We start from the raw sequence: 21,920 nt of genomic DNA, 5'->3' as shown, positions 1-21,920 counted from the left end.
AAAAAAAAAAAAAAAAAAAAAAAAAAAAAAAATGTTGGCAGAAAATATAGAAGAACAACAAAGGACAACCAACCAAACTCAGTATCAGGGCTGTCTCTGGCCCTCACCTCCTAACTTTGTATGGGCTCAAGATCATTTCTCTAGAATTTTTTTTTTTTTTTGAAGCCAAGATGGGCCTTCGGTGTAATCCAATTTTGTGTAGTTTTCTCCAAATCTCTTTCTTTTGTTATGCCAACCTCTCTTGTTTATCCTTTAAGGCTCAGATCAAATTGCTACTTCCTATGAAGTTTCCCTGTCTGGATATTTGCTCCCTACCCGCCCCTAGAAAGAGGTAAATACTCCATCTGAGCAAACCACTTTCTTAGCTCTTAAGTTATACTTTACTGTACTTTCTCCCTCCTAATCTTTGACCTCTCCCCTCCTACCAACTAGATTGAACGGCTTAACACAGAGACTCTTATATGTCTCTTGATCTCCACTGCAGCTTAGAACTGGCACACAGCAGTTGCTATGTAATTATTTGGAAAACTGGGATGGGAAAAGATCCTTGAAGAATAGATAACCTTTAACGATCTATTCCAACCCTGAGGTTCTATTTCATTAGAATCACTCTGCTTGCTAAGACAAACATTTTTTCTATCAATAGCAGTTAGCCAAACTTCTTGATTTTTAGTATCAGTCTTCTGGCACAACTTACCTAAATAGGTTGTACCTTTAAGAGAGAGAGAAAAAAAATCAAGTGTGCGGCCTGGGGACCCATGTATTTTTTAAAAGCCCCAAAGCTTACTCACCTAGCTATAAACAAAGTAAAATGAGAGAGAAATATATGGTTTAGATCTGTCACCAAGCCTTTTCTATGAAGTGCCAGACAGTAAATATTTTAGCTTTTGCTGGTTCATATGGTCACTGTTGTACATTCATCTTTTGTTTTTTTACAAATATTTAAAAAATGGAAAAACCATTCTTAGCTTCTAGGCTGTACCAAAAAAACGGATCTGGCATAGAGGCCATGGTCTGCCAACTCCTAGTCTAGATCATGAACTACTGGAGACATATAAGGAAAAGGCAGAGCCAGATAAAGAGATCAATAGGATCCTTTATGTCAATAGCTTTTAGTTTTAAATTTTTTCAAGCAGAAGTGGATATATGCCCATATTAACTTTCCTAAAGCTACTGCTTAAAATCAGATTTAGACATAGAGCTGAAGACAGAAGTATGACCTAAAGCTCTGGAAAGCTGGTTATTTATTATAGCCTCAAAGTACAAAAATGAGGATATATCACCTTCTCTCATGGAGTCAAGACTAAATAAGAAGATGTGAAAGTACATGGCACACAGATCTCAATAGTATCCTCCTTGTTACATACCAATAAATGCTTCTGGAATGAGTGGTACTTCTCCCCAGATAGACTGTCAGTTCCTGGAAGACAGAGGCCATGTCTCTTTTCCCCACTTAGCAAAATGCTGAGGTAGAATAAGACAACCATTCTGAAGGAAGGAAAATGATCAATCTACCCCCAAAGGTTGTATTACACAGCCATGCCCAACCACGTGGGTTCTCTATAGTCTGGCTTCAAGGTACGCTGCTCTAGCTTCATCTCTAACTGCTTTACTTCTGGACAAACTACCTAACCACAGACAAGCGTGTCTGTCACAGTACTTTCCTACTCCCCGTCTTTGCTCACGTGTCCAACTTTCCTTTCTATCCCCAAGGTCAATTTCAATTGGTATTTCTTCCATCTCTCCCCAAAGCTTTCACTCATCAACACACAGAGAGGTTCTCTTTCTTCTGAAATCCTATATTAAGTGTCAATCAAATGGTATTTGGGTAGGAAAATATCTTCTCTAACCCCAACAGCACTTAGCACACTCTGAATTTATTGAACTGAGCAATCGAAAAGTGATTACATTAAAAACCAAGTACTGGCCCCCTATTTTAAGTCTTTTTAAAAATATTCTGAATAATTCAGTAATTAAACACAGTACGTGGCATTATAAAGTAAAAATGTTGGAAGTACTTATGATACTTAACACCTTTGCTATTTAATCAAATAGGAGGCAAGACTTTGAGTCTTTTAGCAAAATGTATGGGAAAAAATTAGGTGAAAAAAAAAAGAAAAAGTTATTTTCCAAATTCTCATGGGATTTATTTCTACGATTCTGGCTTGCCATTTTTGAATATTATGCTGAGTGGTTCAATCAGGACCATCCAGTACTGTATTTTTTATGTGCTAAAGGGAAACAGATAAAACTGAGAGCTGCCATTAATTTCAGGTAGTACAATGTACTGTCATCTAAACTTTTTATAATGTACTGTAGTAATATAAATTTTAAAAAATTTGAAGGAGATTTTCCATGTGTCTGATAACCGTGAAGGTATAGAATCAGAGGAATGACACGAGCACTTTCTGAAGGAAGGCAAAAAAAAAATCTTGGGAGAAGGCTTACCTATCTTTTATAGGCAGCAGGGCTATTGAAGGAGGGTCTCCAAAAAAGACGCCTGTCACAGAGCCAGAATCCTGTCCTCACAGCAGAAAGGTTGTACTGGGTGAACAGATGAACAAAATAAGTATTAGCTTAAAATACACTATTCTTTTAACAACTTGGCTGAGAAAACTTGAGAGTGCCAAGAGTAAAGAATGTGCAAGCCTTGCTATATTCCACAAAAGATTATGAAAGCAAGTTTAATCCTAAACAGATTTTATTATGGTAATTATTCAATTTTGCCTTCCAACAAAAGGTTTCAATAGTTTATATAATTCTGTATTTCCTCTGATCAGATTGAGATGGGGGAATTCTTATTTTTTAGAACATATTTAAGGACTAACAAAGCTTTCACGTTCACCCTACCACCACTACCAAATAATTCCTCAAATGGTCCAAATGTTTATCAAAACGATAACTGAAAATTTCTCTCACTTGGTAAACATTGTAGGATGGCTCACTCAACATCACACTTATCTGCCTTCCTCCTAAAGATGCAGGAAAGCTAACACTTGGGTCTTACTAGCCTCCCCTACAACTAGAGGTGGCTGGGCAAAAAGTTCTGGCCAATGAGATGTACATGGAGATCTCTGGTAAAAGGTATCCCGGCCAGTGGGGAAAAAGCCAAAACATCACTAGAAGAAAGCCCTTTGCTCTTTTTTTTATCTGGAACAGGGATACAATGCCTAAAGGTAAAACAATCATCCTGAGATCATGAGGTTTAATGCCACATGTAAAGACGGTGGCTCAGGAAGAGACAGTCCCCAAATTCTTAGTACCTTTCTTGAGCCGCTCTACTAGCCCAGAATTGCCTCTCTGTGGACTTCTTGTCCTGAAAGAAAAAGGGAACTCCTGTTTTGGACATTATCAGTAGGGCTTTTAAGTATTCAGAGCTGAAGATATTCCTGATGTATCTGGGAACATTCAGATAAATTCAATACTCACAAAGTAAATATCCATAGTTTGTTTTATACTTTCCTAGAGATAAAGAGTATTTATAAAAACACTAGGAAACAAAAACGGAAGCAGCATTAAGCTAGCTTTTAAGGGTCTAAAATATAATTAGAATTGTTTTCTCTAATGTGGAGAGTATTGCTTCTCCTTTCTTTTTTCTGTACTCTCAATAATTTCTCTGTACCTAAGGTAATATCTGTTGTGAACGGCATGCCTGAGTATGGTTTAATCTCACTGGTTCATTTCAGTAATCCTTCCCTAAAGATCTACTCCAATGTGTAAATCAGTTGATTTTCATAATAAGTTTACAGAAAATAATTAAACCTCTATTCTCTCATTCTAAAGAAACCTCATCTATCAGTTTCTTCCTGGTTCCAAACTGCTCTCCTTCTACTGCCCTAAGTAAGCAAATGTCCAAGAGCCAAGGTGATAAAGAAGTTTAGACCAGCTCTTTTATAAAGGAATTATTACCCAGGTCACACTCAGAAAGAGCACCTTCTTATCTGAATTAATTGTAAAGAAAAAGAGAATTAAAAATTGCTGTGAACCGCTCACTGCATATCATAGAAACAGAGGTATAGGTACAGAGAACCTCAAATAAAATGTCTTAGCAATTGCTGGCTAACATGCTAAATGTGACATATTTCATATAAAAGACTTAAAAAAAAAAAAAAAACCCTGCCAATTCTTTTTTAACTGCAGTTTTCAGTGATTTCAAACCTACATTTTAAAATAATATTTACTTATAAATTAAGTATCCTACTCTTTCACACAGCTAAATATGGAAAGTAGCAGGTGAATAATATTCAGCCTCATATAACTGGCTAATGAACAACTATACCTTGAACTGGATTTCTGCTTAAAACTTCTGACTTCAGCAATATGATATAGACTATTTGGTCCAAAGCTCTCAATTTACAGAGGAAACAAGAAACAAGTTCAGTTATTTACTCCAAGAATCTAAAATAGAACAAGAAGCTGATCTTAACAGGGAGAAGTCTTACCTATGAAGGAAAAATTCAGTTCAGGAAATAAAAATAAATAATATTAACCCAGTAATTTTCCATGAAGAAAAATCTGCAAAAAAAATTACATCTATAAGCAATCCTCAACTTTTCCAATCAACCTGCAATTCCTCTGTATAGCCTCTTAGAAAAGAGGTTCTTTCATAGTACTGACCAAAAATACCTCAGTTGATGAAGTCCCTAACAAGGATGCCACTTGACAGACTCTTCAAAAAAACAGAATAAGGAAAAACAAAGTTACTATTGAAATACTATCCTTCCTGCCAGCACTTACCTTTCAAAGGCAATCAGAGCCTTTCACAGCAATGGAATCAGCAATAAAGTTTTTGAGGAGGATGGCCCTAAATTTGAAGGAGTCTTTAAAGAAATGAAGAATACCTATGTTTGCTAGAGGGTGATTTATCAGGAAAAAAGAAAGATTTCCCAGTCCAGATTTTATTGGCATTATATTTTATGAAGTCTGTCAATACCAGCCCAAGTAGAAAAACCAAAGCAGAAAACAGAGCATTATGATATAGCTTTTATATTGTGTGAGTTTATGTACTTATAATGTCTGAAAGGCATTTTTGTGTTTTTTTTTTTTCCTCCATGGATTTTCATCATTTGACCTGGGTTTCTAGCAAATGATCCTCATTTAAGGCAATGTAGAAAGAAAGGCTTTGATTTGTAGTGGGACAGTTCCACTTGTGATCATCATCCAGGAACCAATATGGTTATAAATCAGGAGTCATCTACATTCACAGATGTCAGCTAACTCTATTCAGAACAATGGGACAATAATCCGGAAAGCAAATGAGAAAACGAGTGTAAAGTACGCTTACTTTTTAACCTGCACCTCAGTAATGACAAGAAGACTGGATTTATAAATCCTGCATATGGTAAAATGTCATCTTAATACTAATAGTAATAGCAGCAGCTAATACTTATATAGTACTTGTGCCACGTACTACTCTAAGTGCTTTAAATAAAGGCACTGAATACAACCCTCAGAGGCTGGTACTATCATTATCCCCATTTTAAAGATGGGAAACTGAGGTACAGAATTTATAAGTAACTTGCCCAAAGTCAAACAGTGATAATCAGAGTACAGCTGGGATTTGAACCCAGTTTCCAAAGGCCATGCTCTTAATCATCTTGCTTCTACAAAAAAAAATTAGATGTTTATATTCTACGACAATTTTTCATGCTTTAAGTCTGCCTTTAAAAAGGTCTTGGAGGGGGCTTCCCTGGTGGCGCAGTGGTTGGGAGTCCGCCTGCAGATGCAGGGGACGCGGGTTCGCGCCCCGGTCCGGGAAGATCCCACATGCCGCAGAGCGGCTGGGCCCGTGAGCCATGGCCGCTGAGCCTGTGCGTCCGGAGCCTGTGCTCCGCAACGGGAGAGGCCACAACAGTGAGAGGCCCACGTACCGCAAAAAAAAAAAAAGTCTTGGGAAGCGTAGTGAATACACGATAGTAGATAACCAAAAATTTGTTGAATGAGGAAATCTATTACTGCAAAATTGCTACTATTTATATTCACATATAAATAACACGTTTTCCTCCTACATGTCCTTAAAATCTATTCCATAAAACCCTAGTGCTCAGATTACTCATCTTCCTTCACACCAAAAATATATTAAGATACTAGTTATGAAACACCTGCTGGATCTGTAGTATCCTTTTTAAAATTATGAAGCATTCTATACTTAGCTTTATAGAAGTCTTTATAAAATCTGACATTAAAACAAGCATGGATTTTAAAAACCTAAAGACAAGTATACACAAAATGCACATCTATAAAATCACAGTTCACCACATCTTTATTCTCTCTAATCCAGCAGTTATCAACTGAAGGTGATTTTGCCCTCAGGGGACATTCGGCAATGTCTAGAGACAGTTTTGGTTTTCACAGCTGGAGGCTGGGGGCAGGGATGTGCTACCGGCATCTAGTGGGCAAACACTCTGCAATGCACAAGACAGCCCTCCAACACCAAAGAATCATCTTGGTCCAAAATGTCAAGCCACATTAATCAAGCCCCTACATAAGACAAGGGGGATTATCCAATTTACAGAGCAAGTTCTGATCATTAAAGAGAGCACCGAAACAAGTTAAAATAGAGCCAGCAAAACACTGTTAACGATAACAGGAAATAATCTCCTTGTACCCTCTCCCTCATCTACTTGATTGAGGATACGTATTAAGGAGAGGGTAAAGCTAACCCCTTACATGGTTCAGCAGCTCTCCTCTTCCCAAAGTTTTTCTTCTGAAACTAAATATTCTCAACATTTTATAAATACCCCCAAGAAAAAGAAAATGACAGGCATTCCTAAGTGACACAAAATTTGCCCACCAATCAAATAAACTTCAAATGCCACTAGTCTCATTAAATAATCCCCAAGTGAGATAAAATGGTGGTCCTTAAACCCCGTGCTTTTTGCATAAAGCAGAATAAAATGGTATACGTCAATCATAAAATATTAATATACTATGAAAAATTTCTTTAAAAATCTCCTTTTTGTTCCTGTCTGGATATGTACTCCTCCCCCTTCATTTACCTACTCTAGTCTTCAAGATCCAGCTCAAACCTAGTGCACATCAACCTCATTCTTTTCCAACTCTTACGCTCCAGCATGGCAATAAAACTAAAAGCTCCTTAAGGGAAAGAAAGGGTTTACACTTAATCATTTCTGTGTCTTTGGAATTAAAAACAACCAACATGGTACATATATAGTTCCTTCAAATCTATGCTTTCTGTCTTTAAACTATTATATAGCAGGAGTATTTAACTCTCTCCATGGAAAGAAATGAGGAAAAAAACCCCAACATTTTACCTCCTCTTCACTTTCTTTATCTTCATCATCTGAAGACTCTTCTTTGTTTTTCTTTTCCTCTTCATCACTGCTAGATTCATCTGACAGAATTTCAGGACATTTGGTTCGCTTAGCTTTCCTGGACATTCCAGAACTGTTCCGTTCCTTCTTGTTGCCTTTGCTAGAAGTTTTTTTAGATTTTGGCAATGGCTGCGTAAAATAAGGATAACATCAATGAGGTATTGTATTTCCAAGTCAACCACCTCTTTTTGATAACTACTTCTCAACTCAATTCTTCTTGTTCCTGTCTCAAGAAATTTTATTTCCAAGCTTAGCAGCTTTACAGAGAATAATTCATCTTTAACTTCATGTGTCAAGTCAACCTTTCTGTCTGCACTACCAATACCCTTTCATTTTTTTAGAACCTTAGGTTCTAGGCAAGAGACTCTTCACATATTTGAAAGAAGTATGTGTTCTACATTCTGATATGGGACTAGAAGCCCAAGTGCACACTGTGTTAAGTTCAGATATTTGTTTATACTTCATCAAGATGATATTTTCAGTTAGATTTGCTATTTATTTCACTCCTACAAGCATTAAAACTGTCACTGCCTTCTTGCTTTAGGAGACCCGCTAATCAACCAGGAGGAATCATCCATAAAGGAAATAAAACCTCATTTTACACATCTTGAATTTATGAAACATACAGTTTATATTCTTATTACCTATGGGTTCTACTTTCAATAATGCCAGGATTATATTCTCACTGATGATTTTAAATATGCAATAAGTTGAGTATGTTAATTATGAAACAAATTAAGAACCACAAAATAAGTGCCATTGCCATTACTTTGATATTCAATTAAACCATGCATATTTAAAAAGTAGAGATCACATGAGGAAAATAATTTGATTAACTAACGAATTTAATTTTTAAATGCTTTCTTAGCGGAGTATTTACTAACTTCTGAAATTGAAAACTATAAAACAAACTTGCATAAAGGATCTCAAAAGGCAAAGACTAAGGAATTAAAATTATTTACTTCTAAAATCATGGGCGGGGCTTCCCTGGTGGCGCAGTGGTTAAGAATCCGCCTGCCAATGCAGGAGACACGGGTTTGAGCCCTGGTCCGGGAACATCCCACACGCTGCGGAGCAACTAGGCCCGTGTGCCACAACTACTGAGCCTGCGCTCTAGAGACCACGAGCCACAACTACTGAGCCTGCATGCCACAACTGCTGAAGCCCGTGTGCCTGGAACCCATGATCCACAAGAGAAGCCACCGTGGTGAGAGGCCCGCGAGCCACAATGAGGAGTGGCCCCCGCTCGCGGCAACCGGAGAAAAGCCCACATGCAGCAACAAAGACCCAATGCAGCCCAAAATAAATAAATAAATGTAAATCATGGGCATCTTTTGTCTTTATTTTTGCCTATGTAATTTTCTACAATAAGGAAAATTCTGTAACATAACCTTAAGATACGCGATTGTGTAAATGTTACTGGTAACTTTAAGCTATCTCTCATGAAACTAGCAGAACCACAGGTCCCTTCTCTTCCAGGAACTTTCAGTCTTAGGGGTCACTGTTACCTGTACAAAAATTAAGAAAAGGTGGCTGCTTTGTGTAATGTGGCATTTTCAGGCTATCTACAACCCACAGGACAGCTTCTAGCTTGCCCAAACAACCTACCCTTCTCTAAAGACAGACTGGGAAACAGCCAATCTAGGTACCTCCAGAAAATAAGTTAGTGGACCAAAGATATTTCTCAGAGAGGTTCTCCACAGGAAACCTCCTAGAATGTATACAGATGACCTTGTTATGTGAATTACTGCCATTACCACCTATTACCAGGAACCAAATCCATCTGGATAAATCCTCTGATATGCTTGTTTGGAGAAAAGGTAACTCACCAACCAAACTCTCACTACTCATTAAATGAAAACCAAGACATGAATATATTTGAAAAATGTGATATCCCTCACTATGTCAGCTCAGAAACCAGATGCAGGTTATAAGAATATAATCTGTATGTGAAATCAGTAAGATGAGGACTGGAATGGATGCTGGATAAATTTATACAAGAAAATGAAAGAATGTTGCATCATTCAAGAAACCAATCAAGAAAATGCAACTTCTAAAAATAAATGAAGAGACTTTCATTTTAAAAAAGTAATAATATATAAATGCCTTAGAGCTTTCCTATACTGGTTCTAAAAATAGCTGAATCTATTAATCAGAATCCAATGTCAAGAGCATCATCCCTTTTTGGAAACAAAATCTGATTAACAGTCAAGCTAGAAGTACAAAAAGATAGTAAAACAATGTTAAATCAATAATTTTAAGACTAATCTAGAGCAGAAAAAATTAGTATTAATGACTTTATAGTGTTTTCCTTAAATGATGGAAGCATATGGTAGCACAGAAAATAGCTTGAGATTGATACCATTAGATTAAGGAGTAATCATCACAGAATCAGATATGAAAAATGGATTTAAGAGTAAGATTCCATAAAAAAGGATAAAACAGTGGTTCTCAAAGTCTGGTTCATGGAACCTGCAGTTTCCTGAGACCTTTCCAGAAGTCCAAAAGGTCAGAACTATTTTCATAATAATACCAAGGCATTATTTATTCGCTCTTTTCACTGCGTTGACATTTGTAGTAATTGTGCAAAAAGCAAAGGTGGGTAAACCTACTGGTACCTTATCGAGATGGAGGCAGCAAACTGTGTTTGTAGTCATTATATTCCTCACAACCACACACCAGTTCTTGAAACAGTAAATACTGTGTTAACTCTCAACCTCTGAGTACATGTCTTTATAACATCTGTGTAACAAAATGGGAGGTACACATAGAGTACTTTGGCTACATAAGGAAGTTCACTGATCTTCTCAAGGAAAAGCACTTGCACAACTGAGCAAGTGAAGTAAGCTACCTTTTTTCATGGAATATCATTTTTAAAAGAATAATTAAAAAACTATGCCTATTCAGACTTAGGTATTTGATAGACATAGTCTCAGAAATAAATGTGAGCCTGTCACCTCAAAAAAAACCTGACAGTATTTATTGCCAACGATAAATTTCAAAATTTCAAGTGAAAATTAAAATTTTGGAAAGTTCACATCCACTATCATGTACCTGACAGCCTCCTAATACCTAAAGATTTTTTTCTTCTGATGAGACAATGGTTATATTAATGAATGTGACTTTTTGACAGTTTTCAATGAAATGCGCCAGCATTTGGAAAATATGCATAATTCAGGGTACCAACATTTTCCAAATGGACAGTGCATATTACAAAATATGCATAGGTAAAAGGTCCAAGTTTATTAACATGGTTTTAGATACCACATTACAACTAACCTTTAAGAACCTCCCCACTGTGGAGTTTTGGTGTTATATCAAAGGAGACTATCCACAATTATCTGAAAGGGTTTTTAAAATATCCCTCCTTTTTCTAGATACACAGCTGTGTGTGGCTGGATTTTCTTCATGTACTTCAAGCAAATCAATACATTGCAACAGAAGGAAATGCAGAAGCAAATGAGAATAGAGCTGTCTTCTCAAACAGATTTGCAAAAACAGAATGCCATTCTTCTCATTAAAATTTTGTATAGTTATTTTTCATACAAAATATTACTTTTGTTAACATGTAGTGAGCCTGTTATTTTAGAATTTTTCAGTTTTAATTTAGAATAGAGTAAATATCAAAATAATCCACAAAAACAAAAGCTCTTGAGATCCTCATTGATTTTAAGAGGGTAACGGGGTCTTGAAACTAACACATGTGAAAATCACTGAGGAACCGTTGAATATAAACATATCCCTCATAACTCAGGCAACTTAGTAATTGCTTCCGGGGAAATAGTGTTCAAACTCATCTTTTAAATAAATCAACTACAACCCCTCCTCCCCCATTACCATACACCTTCAGTTTGTAGCTGTATGACAAAAATATCCTTAAGTATCACTATCCAGCTAATGGTCAACAGCACCAAGAGCAGACAAAAATAAAGTCCCAGAGCTATTTTCTGGTTTCTAATCTTAATGCCCTTCTCCCCTCACTGATGTTCCCCTGAACTCCTAGTGCCTCTAGATCTCTTCCTAATTTCTTTCCTATCAAAATGAGAAAATATGAAAATATTTGCTAAAAAACTGAAAACAAACTGAAAATGCAAGGTCATATAATTAACACTTCAATAAACATTTTAACTAGTGATGTCCTTTGTTACTGTTAAACAGTCAGGGCAAACCTAATCCAGATTTTAGAATAGTAGTGAAAACTATAAGACTTTTACTTCCCTGCCCAGCTCCTGGGCTCTCTTGATGATTCTGGAAATACAGTCCAAGAAACTTCAAAGAGCCAGCTTTTTTCTGTCACTTTTTCATAACCTTATTCCAGTATCTAGTAAATATCCAGCTCTAATACACCACCTTGCCTTTCCTGATCTGATTACAGGTCGCACACCCTCCCTCACCAGCCCAACACCTCACCCTCAGCTCAACCTGTTTCTGTTCTTCAAGTGCCTTCGAGATACATAACTCTGGATACTTTGTATTTCTGTCCCATTTGACATTTAGTTAACAATTATTTTTCTTAATCTTACATCCTTTACATCTGATAAGGGAAAACACATCCGTATGCCTTCTCTGTTATTTCTATCATGAAATTGTTGCAGATATGTAAACGGAAGGCATATTCTTTGAATGTAAAAGATATTACTGAATGTTGACAGCAATGCTAATTAAAATGTTCCAGAAAAAAAGAGAATGGAGACACTACAAATAACTGATTTGTTACTGAAATAGTAAAAAGTGGTCCTCACTTTGCCAGAAGGCTTTGGATGCATTAAGAAATTCAAGATCCTTTTCACCAGTTCACTATTTACACCTGATCGCTCCAAATCAAGAACCTCGCAGATGCTCTTTAACATGGCATTTCTAAATCTGAAACAGAAAATGGAAGAAACCAATGTGATTTCATAGGAAAGTTTATAAACATTCTCCACAATATAAAGGTAACAGCTAACCAAACTGGCTCAGCCACAAACATTAAGAAAACAGCCAGCTTCTCTGAATCTTAGAAGTACTCCCAATAATCTTGACTACTGCACAAAATACAACCAGATGTAATTATTAATAAATGGAAAACATCATTTACCAATTAAGTCTTAAAGGTGGTATGAAAATAAATTCACTTAGTCCACTGAAATATAACATAAAGTTTTCAATAATATAAAATTCACAAACTTGTTAATTCTTCTGGCTGGTGATTGATTAAGCAATACATTTTCCCGAGTATTCCTACTGACAATGTCTCAAAGAAGGTATAGGTAACGACCTTTAATACTTAAGAGTTTTTAAACTACAGGTGACCTATCAAACAAAAACTCTTATAAGAATATATCATCACATTAAAAAAATTTTTTTTAAAGAATATATCATCTTGTTTGCATTAGAATGGAAATGATTTCTATCAAATTTGATTAACTTCAAAATAGTTTAAATGGTACCTATAAGTGGGAGAACACAGTGGCTGGCAGGGAACAGGAATGGAAGAGTTTTCACTACATTTCCTTTGGACCTCCTGAATTTTGGACTGCGTGAATGATTTACCTGTATCATTATTCTAAGAAACAGAAATGTCTTTGCGTTTTCAATAATCTTGACAGCTGCTATTTATCGGAAATAGTTAATACTTTATGATGACATGCTCTTGGAATTTAAAGCAAAGAATCAGCAGTCTACTGAAAACGTAAGGGCAGTTATATTTAAATGTTTAAAATTAAGTTTGAAGCACATTAACTATGATATTTATAAAAATAACTTACTTTTTCAACATTTCTTCCTTCTTTTTATATTGGATACTTCCTTTTTCAAATGGAAATCCACTGAACTGACCCACATTCTTCTTTAATGAGGACACCTGAAAATGTTTCTCCTATTATTAATGCTACTTATTACCCAGTAATGTACACAAGAAAAATTTCAAAGCCAACACCTTTATTTTCACACCTGTCTCCACATTATAATATTGGTGTATTCAACATTTTTTCTTCACATTGGAAAACTGTATTTGCTACTAAAATATTAACATTATAAAGTGTTCACAAATTCTTTGAAAATAACAATTTGAATTGAAATGTATTTCATCTGGGAATTTTTAACTAGTAATTATAAAACCACAACTAAATGTTATCTGACAGCACCAGGGGATGTGGAAAGTTACTAAAAAGACAGCCTACTCCCTGGCTGTCCAGTGGTTAGGGCTCCGTGCTCTCACTGCCAAGGGCCCGGGTTCAGTCCCCGGTCAGGGAACTAAGATCCCACAAGCCGTGCAGTGCGGCCAAAATAAATAAATAACATTTTTTTAAAAAATGACATCCTTTCCTTAAATAATACAAGTTACTAGTAATATTTATTTTCCAACAGAAAGTCAGGGATTGATTCTTTAAAAACTAAAGAACAGAGCATCTCCATAAGTTAATACCACTTAGCAGTAATGGGACTTGTGTAGATTAGATTGTTGTCAGGGTCGAATCAGGTAACACACATGAAAACAAATTTTACCATGCTTCAGACAGTCAAACAATGTCAAACTTTACTCTGCCCACTCACAGCTCAAAGCAAAGTCTCCTCACTTATATGGAATACTGAAGTTGTGTGTACAGTACAGTAATTCAGTAAATGAAACACTGATTTATTCTAACACTGGCAAAAAATTACCACCTAATTTAACATATATTTCCTCAAAATGAGATACAATATGCTGTATCATTTATTTCTGAATGGTCAGAAACATCCAAAAAAGGGACTTCCCTCGTGGTCCAGTGGTTAAGACTTCGTGCTCCCAATACAGGGGGCCTGGGTTTGATCCCTGGTCAGGGAACTAGATCCCGCGTGCCACAACTAAGACCCGGCACAGCCAAATAAATAAATAAATATTAATTGTTTAAAAATCCAAAAAATAAATTTATTCTAATACAGTTAAAATCACTTAAATCATAATTTTGATTTCACAATGTGAAATTTTAGTTTGCCTTAAAAACAACTACAGTAAAAAGAGCCCTGGATGTTAAAATACTAATGGCTAATATCCATCTACGTGTCCTGTGATAAGTCATTCAACTGTGCGTCAGCTGGCTCACTTGTAGGGTATGGAGATTGATCTAGTTGATTGCTTAAGTCCTTTCCAGAACTAAAATTATGCTTCCATTGTGAAGTATTTTAACACATAATTATACTACTAGGTAAAAGGTGTAAAAAAGGTCTTACTGTGCCTGGTCTGTTGTAAAGCAGTTTATGTAGATTTCTAAGTTCATCCGTTTTCTTCTTACTCAGAAAAAAATGTATCCTTTCAATTTCACAAAGTTTCTGCCCCTTTCCTAGGAAAAAATACCATGTTAAAGTTAAATACCCATTATGTGTTAGAACATTTAATTTAATGAGAATGATTTTTACAGCATAATTTACATATAACTTCTGCTCTTATAGGGCAAATTAGATAGAATTACACTAGTTATATATTGTTACTTAGTAAACACTAAAAACTAATAAGCACTGCTATCCATCATTACATTTAGGCGTTTTCACTATAAAATGAAAGGAACATAAACTTACCTTGTGCAATTGTAAATGGCTCTCTTTGCAAAGAAGAGACTTGCATTGTCAACCTCTCTACTTTTTTCTTTTCCCTCTTGCCTTCCACGATGAGACTCTTTTCTAGAAATTAATTTAATACTTCTTAAATAACAAAAACCTTAAAGAAAGTATTAACTTTATTACATAAACATAAACTCTTCTCCTGAGCATGATTTTGAGAAGCAAATGATACAACAGAGATGAAAATACCTGATAAGTTAATAGCATCACTGAAGTTTTTTAAAAGTAACATTTTACTTACCTGGCAACCCCACAGGGGAACCAGTTAAAAAAAAAAAATCAAAATGCAAACAAACTTCTATCCAGCTACAATTATTGCTATGGAAGTCATTTTATTTGTGAAAAATCGCCAAGGTGCTCATTAAACCTACGATTTGTCTAGACATAATTCTATTAATTGGGATTCCATTTAATGTACATCAGAAAACAGCAAGTTTAGATTGAGATTATAAGAACTTCAAGAGATATTCAGGGCAAAGCAATAATTTAGTAGGCTGACAGAAGAAAAACAACAGTAAGGCAGAGCAGCCTGGAGTTACTATGGCTAGGGTAAAATTCTACAAGTTTACATTTAAGGCAATCAATTGGGAGGGCATTACTTTGTAGTTCAATAAATGATGTTCACAATAATGGTCATAAAACCCTGTAAAAAAGTTTTGCAATGTTTAGTCCAGACTGCTTTTTTTTTTCTAAGCTAGATAATATATATATTCTACAATTTAAACATTATGCTGGATTTTCTTTTTTTTAGTTTTGGCTGTGTTGGGTCTTCATTGCTGTGCACAGGCTCTCTCTAGTTGCGGTGCGCAGGCTTCTCTCATTGCGGTGGTTTCTCTCGTTGCGGAGCACGGGCTCTAGGCCCACAGGCTTCAGTAGTTGTGGCTCGCAGGCTCAGTAGTTGCGGCACACGGGCTTAGCTGCTCTGAGGCATGTGGGATCTTCCTGCACCAGGGCTCAAACCTGTGCCCCTGCACTGGCAGGCAGATTCTTAACCAATGAGCCACCAGGGTAGTCCCTAGGCTGGATTTTCTAAAACCCATTTGCTTTCTGACTGAGATAAAGTCAGATAAATAAGAGGACACTATAGATTGTTGGAAGTCCTTCCATTCATTAACCTGCATGCCTGTTTTGTGCCAAGTTGCACTAGATACTAAGGAGGCATCAACAGATGATTAAGAAACTGAATATTTCTTGAAAGAGATCATGTCTACTGGGGTCCGTGAGACACAAATATACTCCAAAGTAGATGATAACACACTTTAAGAAACATAAAATTGAAAGTTCTCTGAGTTGATGAAAGAGTAATTCTTTTTGGATTATGGAAAAAGGACCAAAACATTGGATCTGGCTTTGAAGGACAGGTAAGATTTGGAGACGTAAGGATCTGCCCACAAAGAATTAGTAAAAAGAAAGGGATTCCAGCAGGTATATGCTGGCAATGGTGTGCAGCATGGAGAGAAAGCACTCTAAAGCTACGCTGGTGACCACTCCGCTTCCTTTCCCTGAGTGATATAAGCCCTTTGCCTGCTGCTGATTACCATCTATAAGCTAATGACTTTTCTGGTCTACCTCCAGTCCAGAGCCTTCTCCTGAGCTTCAGGCTGTCAACTCAACAGCTCCACTTCATGTCCTACAGGAACCAAAGTCAATGCATCCAAAACAGAAGTCATAATCATCTCCAAACTCACTCACCTTCATGAATTCTATCTTTCAGAAAACGGCAGTATTATCCACCCAGCTGCCAAAGACAGAAACCCAGGAGTCATCTTTTACAAGGCATCTCCCCTACTGCCCTTCCCCTCACTCCCCAAACCACCTCCAAGCTAAGTTAATTCACCCCCTCACTTGGCACAAATTTCAGTGTCTTGTTTCTATGATGCCTCAGTAGTAGAGTTAAATTTTCAGGGCCAAGTAGGATAAAAACACCCACAATTTCGACTGCTCCACAAACACCTCAAATGAGGAAAAGGAGAACAATAATAAATTAGGACAACTACAGAACTGCCTGGGGATAATTTTTTTTTAAATTTTCATGTTAAAAAAAAAAAATCACAATTTAAACTGCCATCAGTCTCCCGAGGCATTACTGTACCAGTCATTTATAGAATTTTTACATGACTTCTATAATTTCCTCCTGATGTGAAGAAATTCATCATCTCGGGGGTATCCAAAACCAAAAATTAGAGGAAAAAGCGCTGAGAAAGTCTTGGACTAGTAGTGAGATACTGCGGCCAATTTTCAGTTATTATACTATGAATAATTTTAAAATAATTCATATTTTTCCTAAGCGTTTTTGTACTTAAACGTGGACATGCTTCCCCTCTTAGAGCACACACCACGTTAGACAAACAAAAGGCACACCGTGTAATCTCAACCCAGATTGCATTTAGAAAAAGTGCTGACGGTGGACTGGTTTAGACTTTAAAAAAAAAAAAAAAAAAAAAAAAATGACAGTGAAACCTGGGTTTGGGACGAAAACCTCAAACCTCTTCCCAAGTTTGGTTGAGCGGTAGTCAAATATTAAACAAACCTAGATTGGGCTAACACTACAAGAGAAGGCTAAGATCCGTGACACGGAGCTTTAAGTGGTTAGAAACATTTTAGGAAGCTGGCACACCTCAGAGGCACTGCCCCATGCATCCTGGATAAACCGACGCAGCATATCACTCAATCCTCTAAGGCTCCTCGGTTTCGTGCGTCCAAATAGGCTACTACCGCTCTCTCTCAACACCAAAACTGAGACAGCTCTGAGCTCTCATTTAACTTTCTTTCACAGTTCACTGCTTTCGTACTTAACTACTTTCTAAGGGAGCAACAGCTTTCACCGGTGTTTCCCCGTGAAAGTAACTCCCCTAAGCCTTTGAAAAGAACGTCTGCTGAAGTTCAGCAAATAAATTAAAACTATTAAAATATTTCCAGGACTCGTATGAATAACTTTTTCAAGTCTTAATATATGATTTCAGTGAGGACCCTACAATAACTTCAAAAAGCAAAGGACGTGTACTTAAATTAGCAAAAATAACACATTACCTTAGTAACTCCCAAGGCTAGCAGTTAAAAAAAAAAAAACAGATCTGAAACTTCCTGTCAAATGATAAAATGTTATGAACTTCTCTGTTGCTGGCGAGAAGTAAACTGTACTCCAAAGTAGTAACAACGGAACGAATAATTTTTTTACAATTGGAATTCCCAAAGTTATTTTCTCTGCTACTGCTCAACACAAAAACCCCTAATTCCGCAAACATTCTTACTGAAAATCACTCCGATTTAGCGTCTCTAAGCGCAAAAACAGCCAGAAAGCCGTTTTCGGTAAAATCGATCACTAGAAACGAGATTTCCTCCACACCTTTCTCTTCCTCTTCCTCCTCCTCCTCGTCGTCCTCGTCCTCCTCTTCACTTTCTTCTCTCGGGCCGGGCATTTCGGGCTCTTTCTCGGACGCGGGCTGGGCGGGGGCTCCCTCTCCCTCCGCAGCAGGGCCGGAGGAGGACATGCTGTGGACCTGCGGGAGGGGAGGAAGCCACACGTCTCGGTCCCCTCGCCCCCGGCTGGAAGGACGCGGCGGCCCCAGCCGGCCGCCCCCGGGAGCCGCGGGAAACCTGACCGCAAAGTTGCCTCCCAGCGTAGCCGGGTCTGCTGCTCTCACTCCCCGGGGGCGGCTTCACTCTTGCCCCGCAGGCAGTCCGGCCGTCCAGAGGCGGGAAAGCGCGGGCGCCTAGCCGCCCCTCCCACCGCCCGGCCCGCGCCGCCGGCCGCCCCGCGTCCCCTCCCCCGCCCCAGGCCGCCGTCCAAATGGCCGCGGCGGTGCGGGCGGGCCCCGCGCGCCCTCTCGGCCTCTCTTTCGCAAACGCGGCCCTCACCACGGGTCCCGGCCGCCGCGGGCCTGGCGCGCGAGGGCACGAAGACGCTCCGGGCGGCGGCGACGGGCACCGAGGAGGACGCGCGCGGGCTGCTTGCTGGCGTGACGCTTGCGCCGCTCTCTCGGCTGCCCAGAATCAACAAGATTTTCAAAATGGCGGTTCGGGAAGGAAAGCGGGAATGCGGCGGCCAATCAGGGCCGCGAGCTGGGAGTTGGCGCGCGCGGAGTGGGGGAGGCGGGGCGGGCCGGAGCCTCTGTGGGAAGCCCGGCGGTCTGGGCCAGAGCGGTGGGGGCGAGGGTCGCCCTGGCCGCGGGTGGAGGGGCCGCGCGCTCTCGAGCGGCCCGTCCGGCGGCGTCCGGCGACTGGTCGGCGTTCTGACGAGAAAGCGGACAGGCCGCTTCCCGGGCGGCGGGCGGGAGCGGGCGCGGGACCTGCGAGGCGGCGCCGAGCGGAAGAACGCTAGAGGGCCTGCATGTGTATTGTCTCCGTGGCTCGTTCCCGGAAAAGAGGAGCGGCCGCGGGTCCGGGAGGGGGGGCGGGCGGAGGGTGGTGAAGAAGTTTACATCCCGTGAAGTCGCTGCTACAGTATTTCACAGAGGTTGAGGGGAATAACTAAGTGAGCGATCTCATTTGGGTCCCAGAGATCACGCTGGTGATGACTCCCGAATCTGCTGTATTTCGGAGGACCCCGTCGCTTGTAAGGTGCACCGCAAGGGAAAAGCCCCTACCAAGTTGAAAGTTCACAGTCACCGAAGAGAAAAAGATTTCCATACCTGTAAATGTAGGGGGAAATCATGTGTGTTACTGATTACCATCTATAAGCTAATGACTTTTCTGGTCTACCTCCAGTCCAGAGCCTTCTCCTGAGCTTCAGGCTGTCAACTCAACAGCTCCACTTCATGTCCTACAGGAACCAAACTCAATGCATCCAAAACAGAAGTCATAATCATCTCCAAACTCACTCACCTTCATGAATTCTATCTTTCAGAAAACGGCAGTATTATCCACCCAGCTGCCAAAGACAGAAACCCAGGAGTCATCTTTTACAAGGCATCTCCCCTACTGCCCTTCCCCTCACTCCCCAAACCACCTCCAAGCTAAGTTAATTCACCCCCTCACTTGGCACAAATTTCAGTGTCTTGTTTCTATGATGCCTCAGTAGTAGAGTTAAATTTTCAGGGCCAAGTAGGATAAAAACACCCACAATTTCGACTGCTCCACAAACACCTCAAATGAGGAAAAGGAGAACAATAATAAATTAGGACAACTACAGAACTGCCTGGGGATAATTTTTTTTTAAATTTTCATGTTAAAAAAAAAAAATCACAATTTAAACTGCCATCAGTCTCCCGAGGCATTACTGTACCAGTCATTTATAGAATTTTTACATGACTTCTATAATTTCCTCCTGATGTGAAGAAATTCATCATCTCGGGGGTATCCAAAACCAAAAATTAGAGGAAAAAGCGCTGAGAAAGTCTTGGACTAGTAGTGAGATACTGCGGCCAATTTTCAGTTATTATACTATGAATAATTTTAAAATAATTCATATTTTTCCTAAGCGTTTTTGTACTTAAACGTGGACATGCTTCCCCTCTTAGAGCACACACCACGTTAGACAAACAAAAGGCACACCGTGTAATCTCAACCCAGATTGCATTTAGAAAAAGTGCTGACGGTGGACTGGTTTAGACTTTAAAAAAAAAAAAAAAAAAAAAAATGACAGTGAAACCTGGGTTTGGGACGAAAACCTCAAACCTCTTCCCAAGTTTGGTTGAGCGGTAGTCAAATATTAAACAAACCTAGATTGGGCTAACACTACAAGAGAAGGCTAAGATCCGTGACACGGAGCTTTAAGTGGTTAGAAACATTTTAGGAAGCTGGCACACCTCAGAGGCACTGCCCCATGCATCCTGGATAAACCGACGCAGCATATCACTCAATCCTCTAAGGCTCCTCGGTTTCGTGCGTCCAAATAGGCTACTACCGCTCTCTCTCAACACCAAAACTGAGACAGCTCTGAGCTCTCATTTAACTTTCTTTCACAGTTCACTGCTTTCGTACTTAACTACTTTCTAAGGGAGCAACAGCTTTCACCGGTGTTTCCCCGTGAAAGTAACTCCCCTAAGCCTTTGAAAAGAACGTCTGCTGAAGTTCAGCAAATAAATTAAAACTATTAAAATATTTCCAGGACTCGTATGAATAACTTTTTCAAGTCTTAATATATGATTTCAGTGAGGACCCTACAATAACTTCAAAAAGCAAAGGACGTGTACTTAAATTAGCAAAAATAACACATTACCTTAGTAACTCCCAAGGCTAGCAGTTAAAAAAAAAAAAACAGATCTGAAACTTCCTGTCAAATGATAAAATGTTATGAACTTCTCTGTTGCTGGCGAGAAGTAAACTGTACTCCAAAGTAGTAACAACGGAACGAATAATTTTTTTACAATTGGAATTCCCAAAGTTATTTTCTCTGCTACTGCTCAACACAAAAACCCCTAATTCCGCAAACATTCTTACTGAAAATCACTCCGATTTAGCGTCTCTAAGCGCAAAAACAGCCAGAAAGCCGTTTTCGGTAAAATCGATCACTAGAAACGAGATTTCCTCCACACCTTTCTCTTCCTCTTCCTCCTCCTCCTCGTCGTCCTCGTCCTCCTCTTCACTTTCTTCTCTCGGGCCGGGCATTTCGGGCTCTTTCTCGGACGCGGGCTGGGCGGGGGCTCCCTCTCCCTCCGCAGCAGGGCCGGAGGAGGACATGCTGTGGACCTGCGGGAGGGGAGGAAGCCACACGTCTCGGTCCCCTCGCCCCCGGCTGGAAGGACGCGGCGGCCCAGCCGGCCGCCCCCGGGAGCCGCGGGAAACCTGACCCCAAAGTTGCCTCCCAGCGTAGCCGGGTCTGCTGCTCTCACTCCCCGGGGGCGGCTTCACTCTTGCCCCGCAGGCAGTCCGGCCGTCCAGAGGCGGGAAAGCGCGGGCGCCTAGCCGCCCCTCCCACCGCCCGGCCCGCGCCGCCGGCCGCCCCGCGTCCCCTCCCCCGCCCCAGGCCGCCGTCCAAATGGCCGCGGCGGTGCGGGCGGGCCCCGCGCGCCCTCTCGGCCTCTCTTTCGCAAACGCGGCCCTCACCACGGGTCCCGGCCGCCGCGG

At 39.6% G+C, this 21,920-nt stretch overlaps 1 protein-coding gene across 1 annotated transcript in view; it reads right to left on the bottom strand.

Annotated features, from left to right (window-relative positions):
* Nucleotides 1–18,908, bottom strand: part of DEK (DEK proto-oncogene) — a 31,165-nt gene extending 12,257 nt beyond the window's left edge. The window contains exons 1-7 of the mRNA XM_024121867.3: nucleotides 18,771–18,908; nucleotides 18,259–18,412; nucleotides 14,871–14,972; nucleotides 14,526–14,635; nucleotides 13,082–13,176; nucleotides 12,077–12,197; nucleotides 7,275–7,463 (exon numbers count right to left, since the gene is read on the bottom strand). Of these exons, the coding sequence (XP_023977635.1) occupies nucleotides 7,275–7,463; nucleotides 12,077–12,197; nucleotides 13,082–13,176; nucleotides 14,526–14,635; nucleotides 14,871–14,972; nucleotides 18,259–18,403 (762 nt within the window). The 5' untranslated portion in view covers nucleotides 18,404–18,412; nucleotides 18,771–18,908. The remainder of the gene's footprint in view (nucleotides 1–7,274; nucleotides 7,464–12,076; nucleotides 12,198–13,081; nucleotides 13,177–14,525; nucleotides 14,636–14,870; nucleotides 14,973–18,258; nucleotides 18,413–18,770) is intronic.
* Nucleotides 18,909–21,920: the final 3,012 nt, after the last annotated feature.

The sequence above is a fragment of the Physeter macrocephalus genome, chromosome 18, assembly GCF_002837175.3.
Source record: "Physeter macrocephalus isolate SW-GA chromosome 18, ASM283717v5, whole genome shotgun sequence".
Classification (NCBI taxonomy): Eukaryota; Metazoa; Chordata; class Mammalia; order Artiodactyla; family Physeteridae; genus Physeter; species Physeter macrocephalus.
Note: the sequence above shows the minus strand (reverse complement) of the source record. Positions and strands in the feature narration are given on the sequence as shown.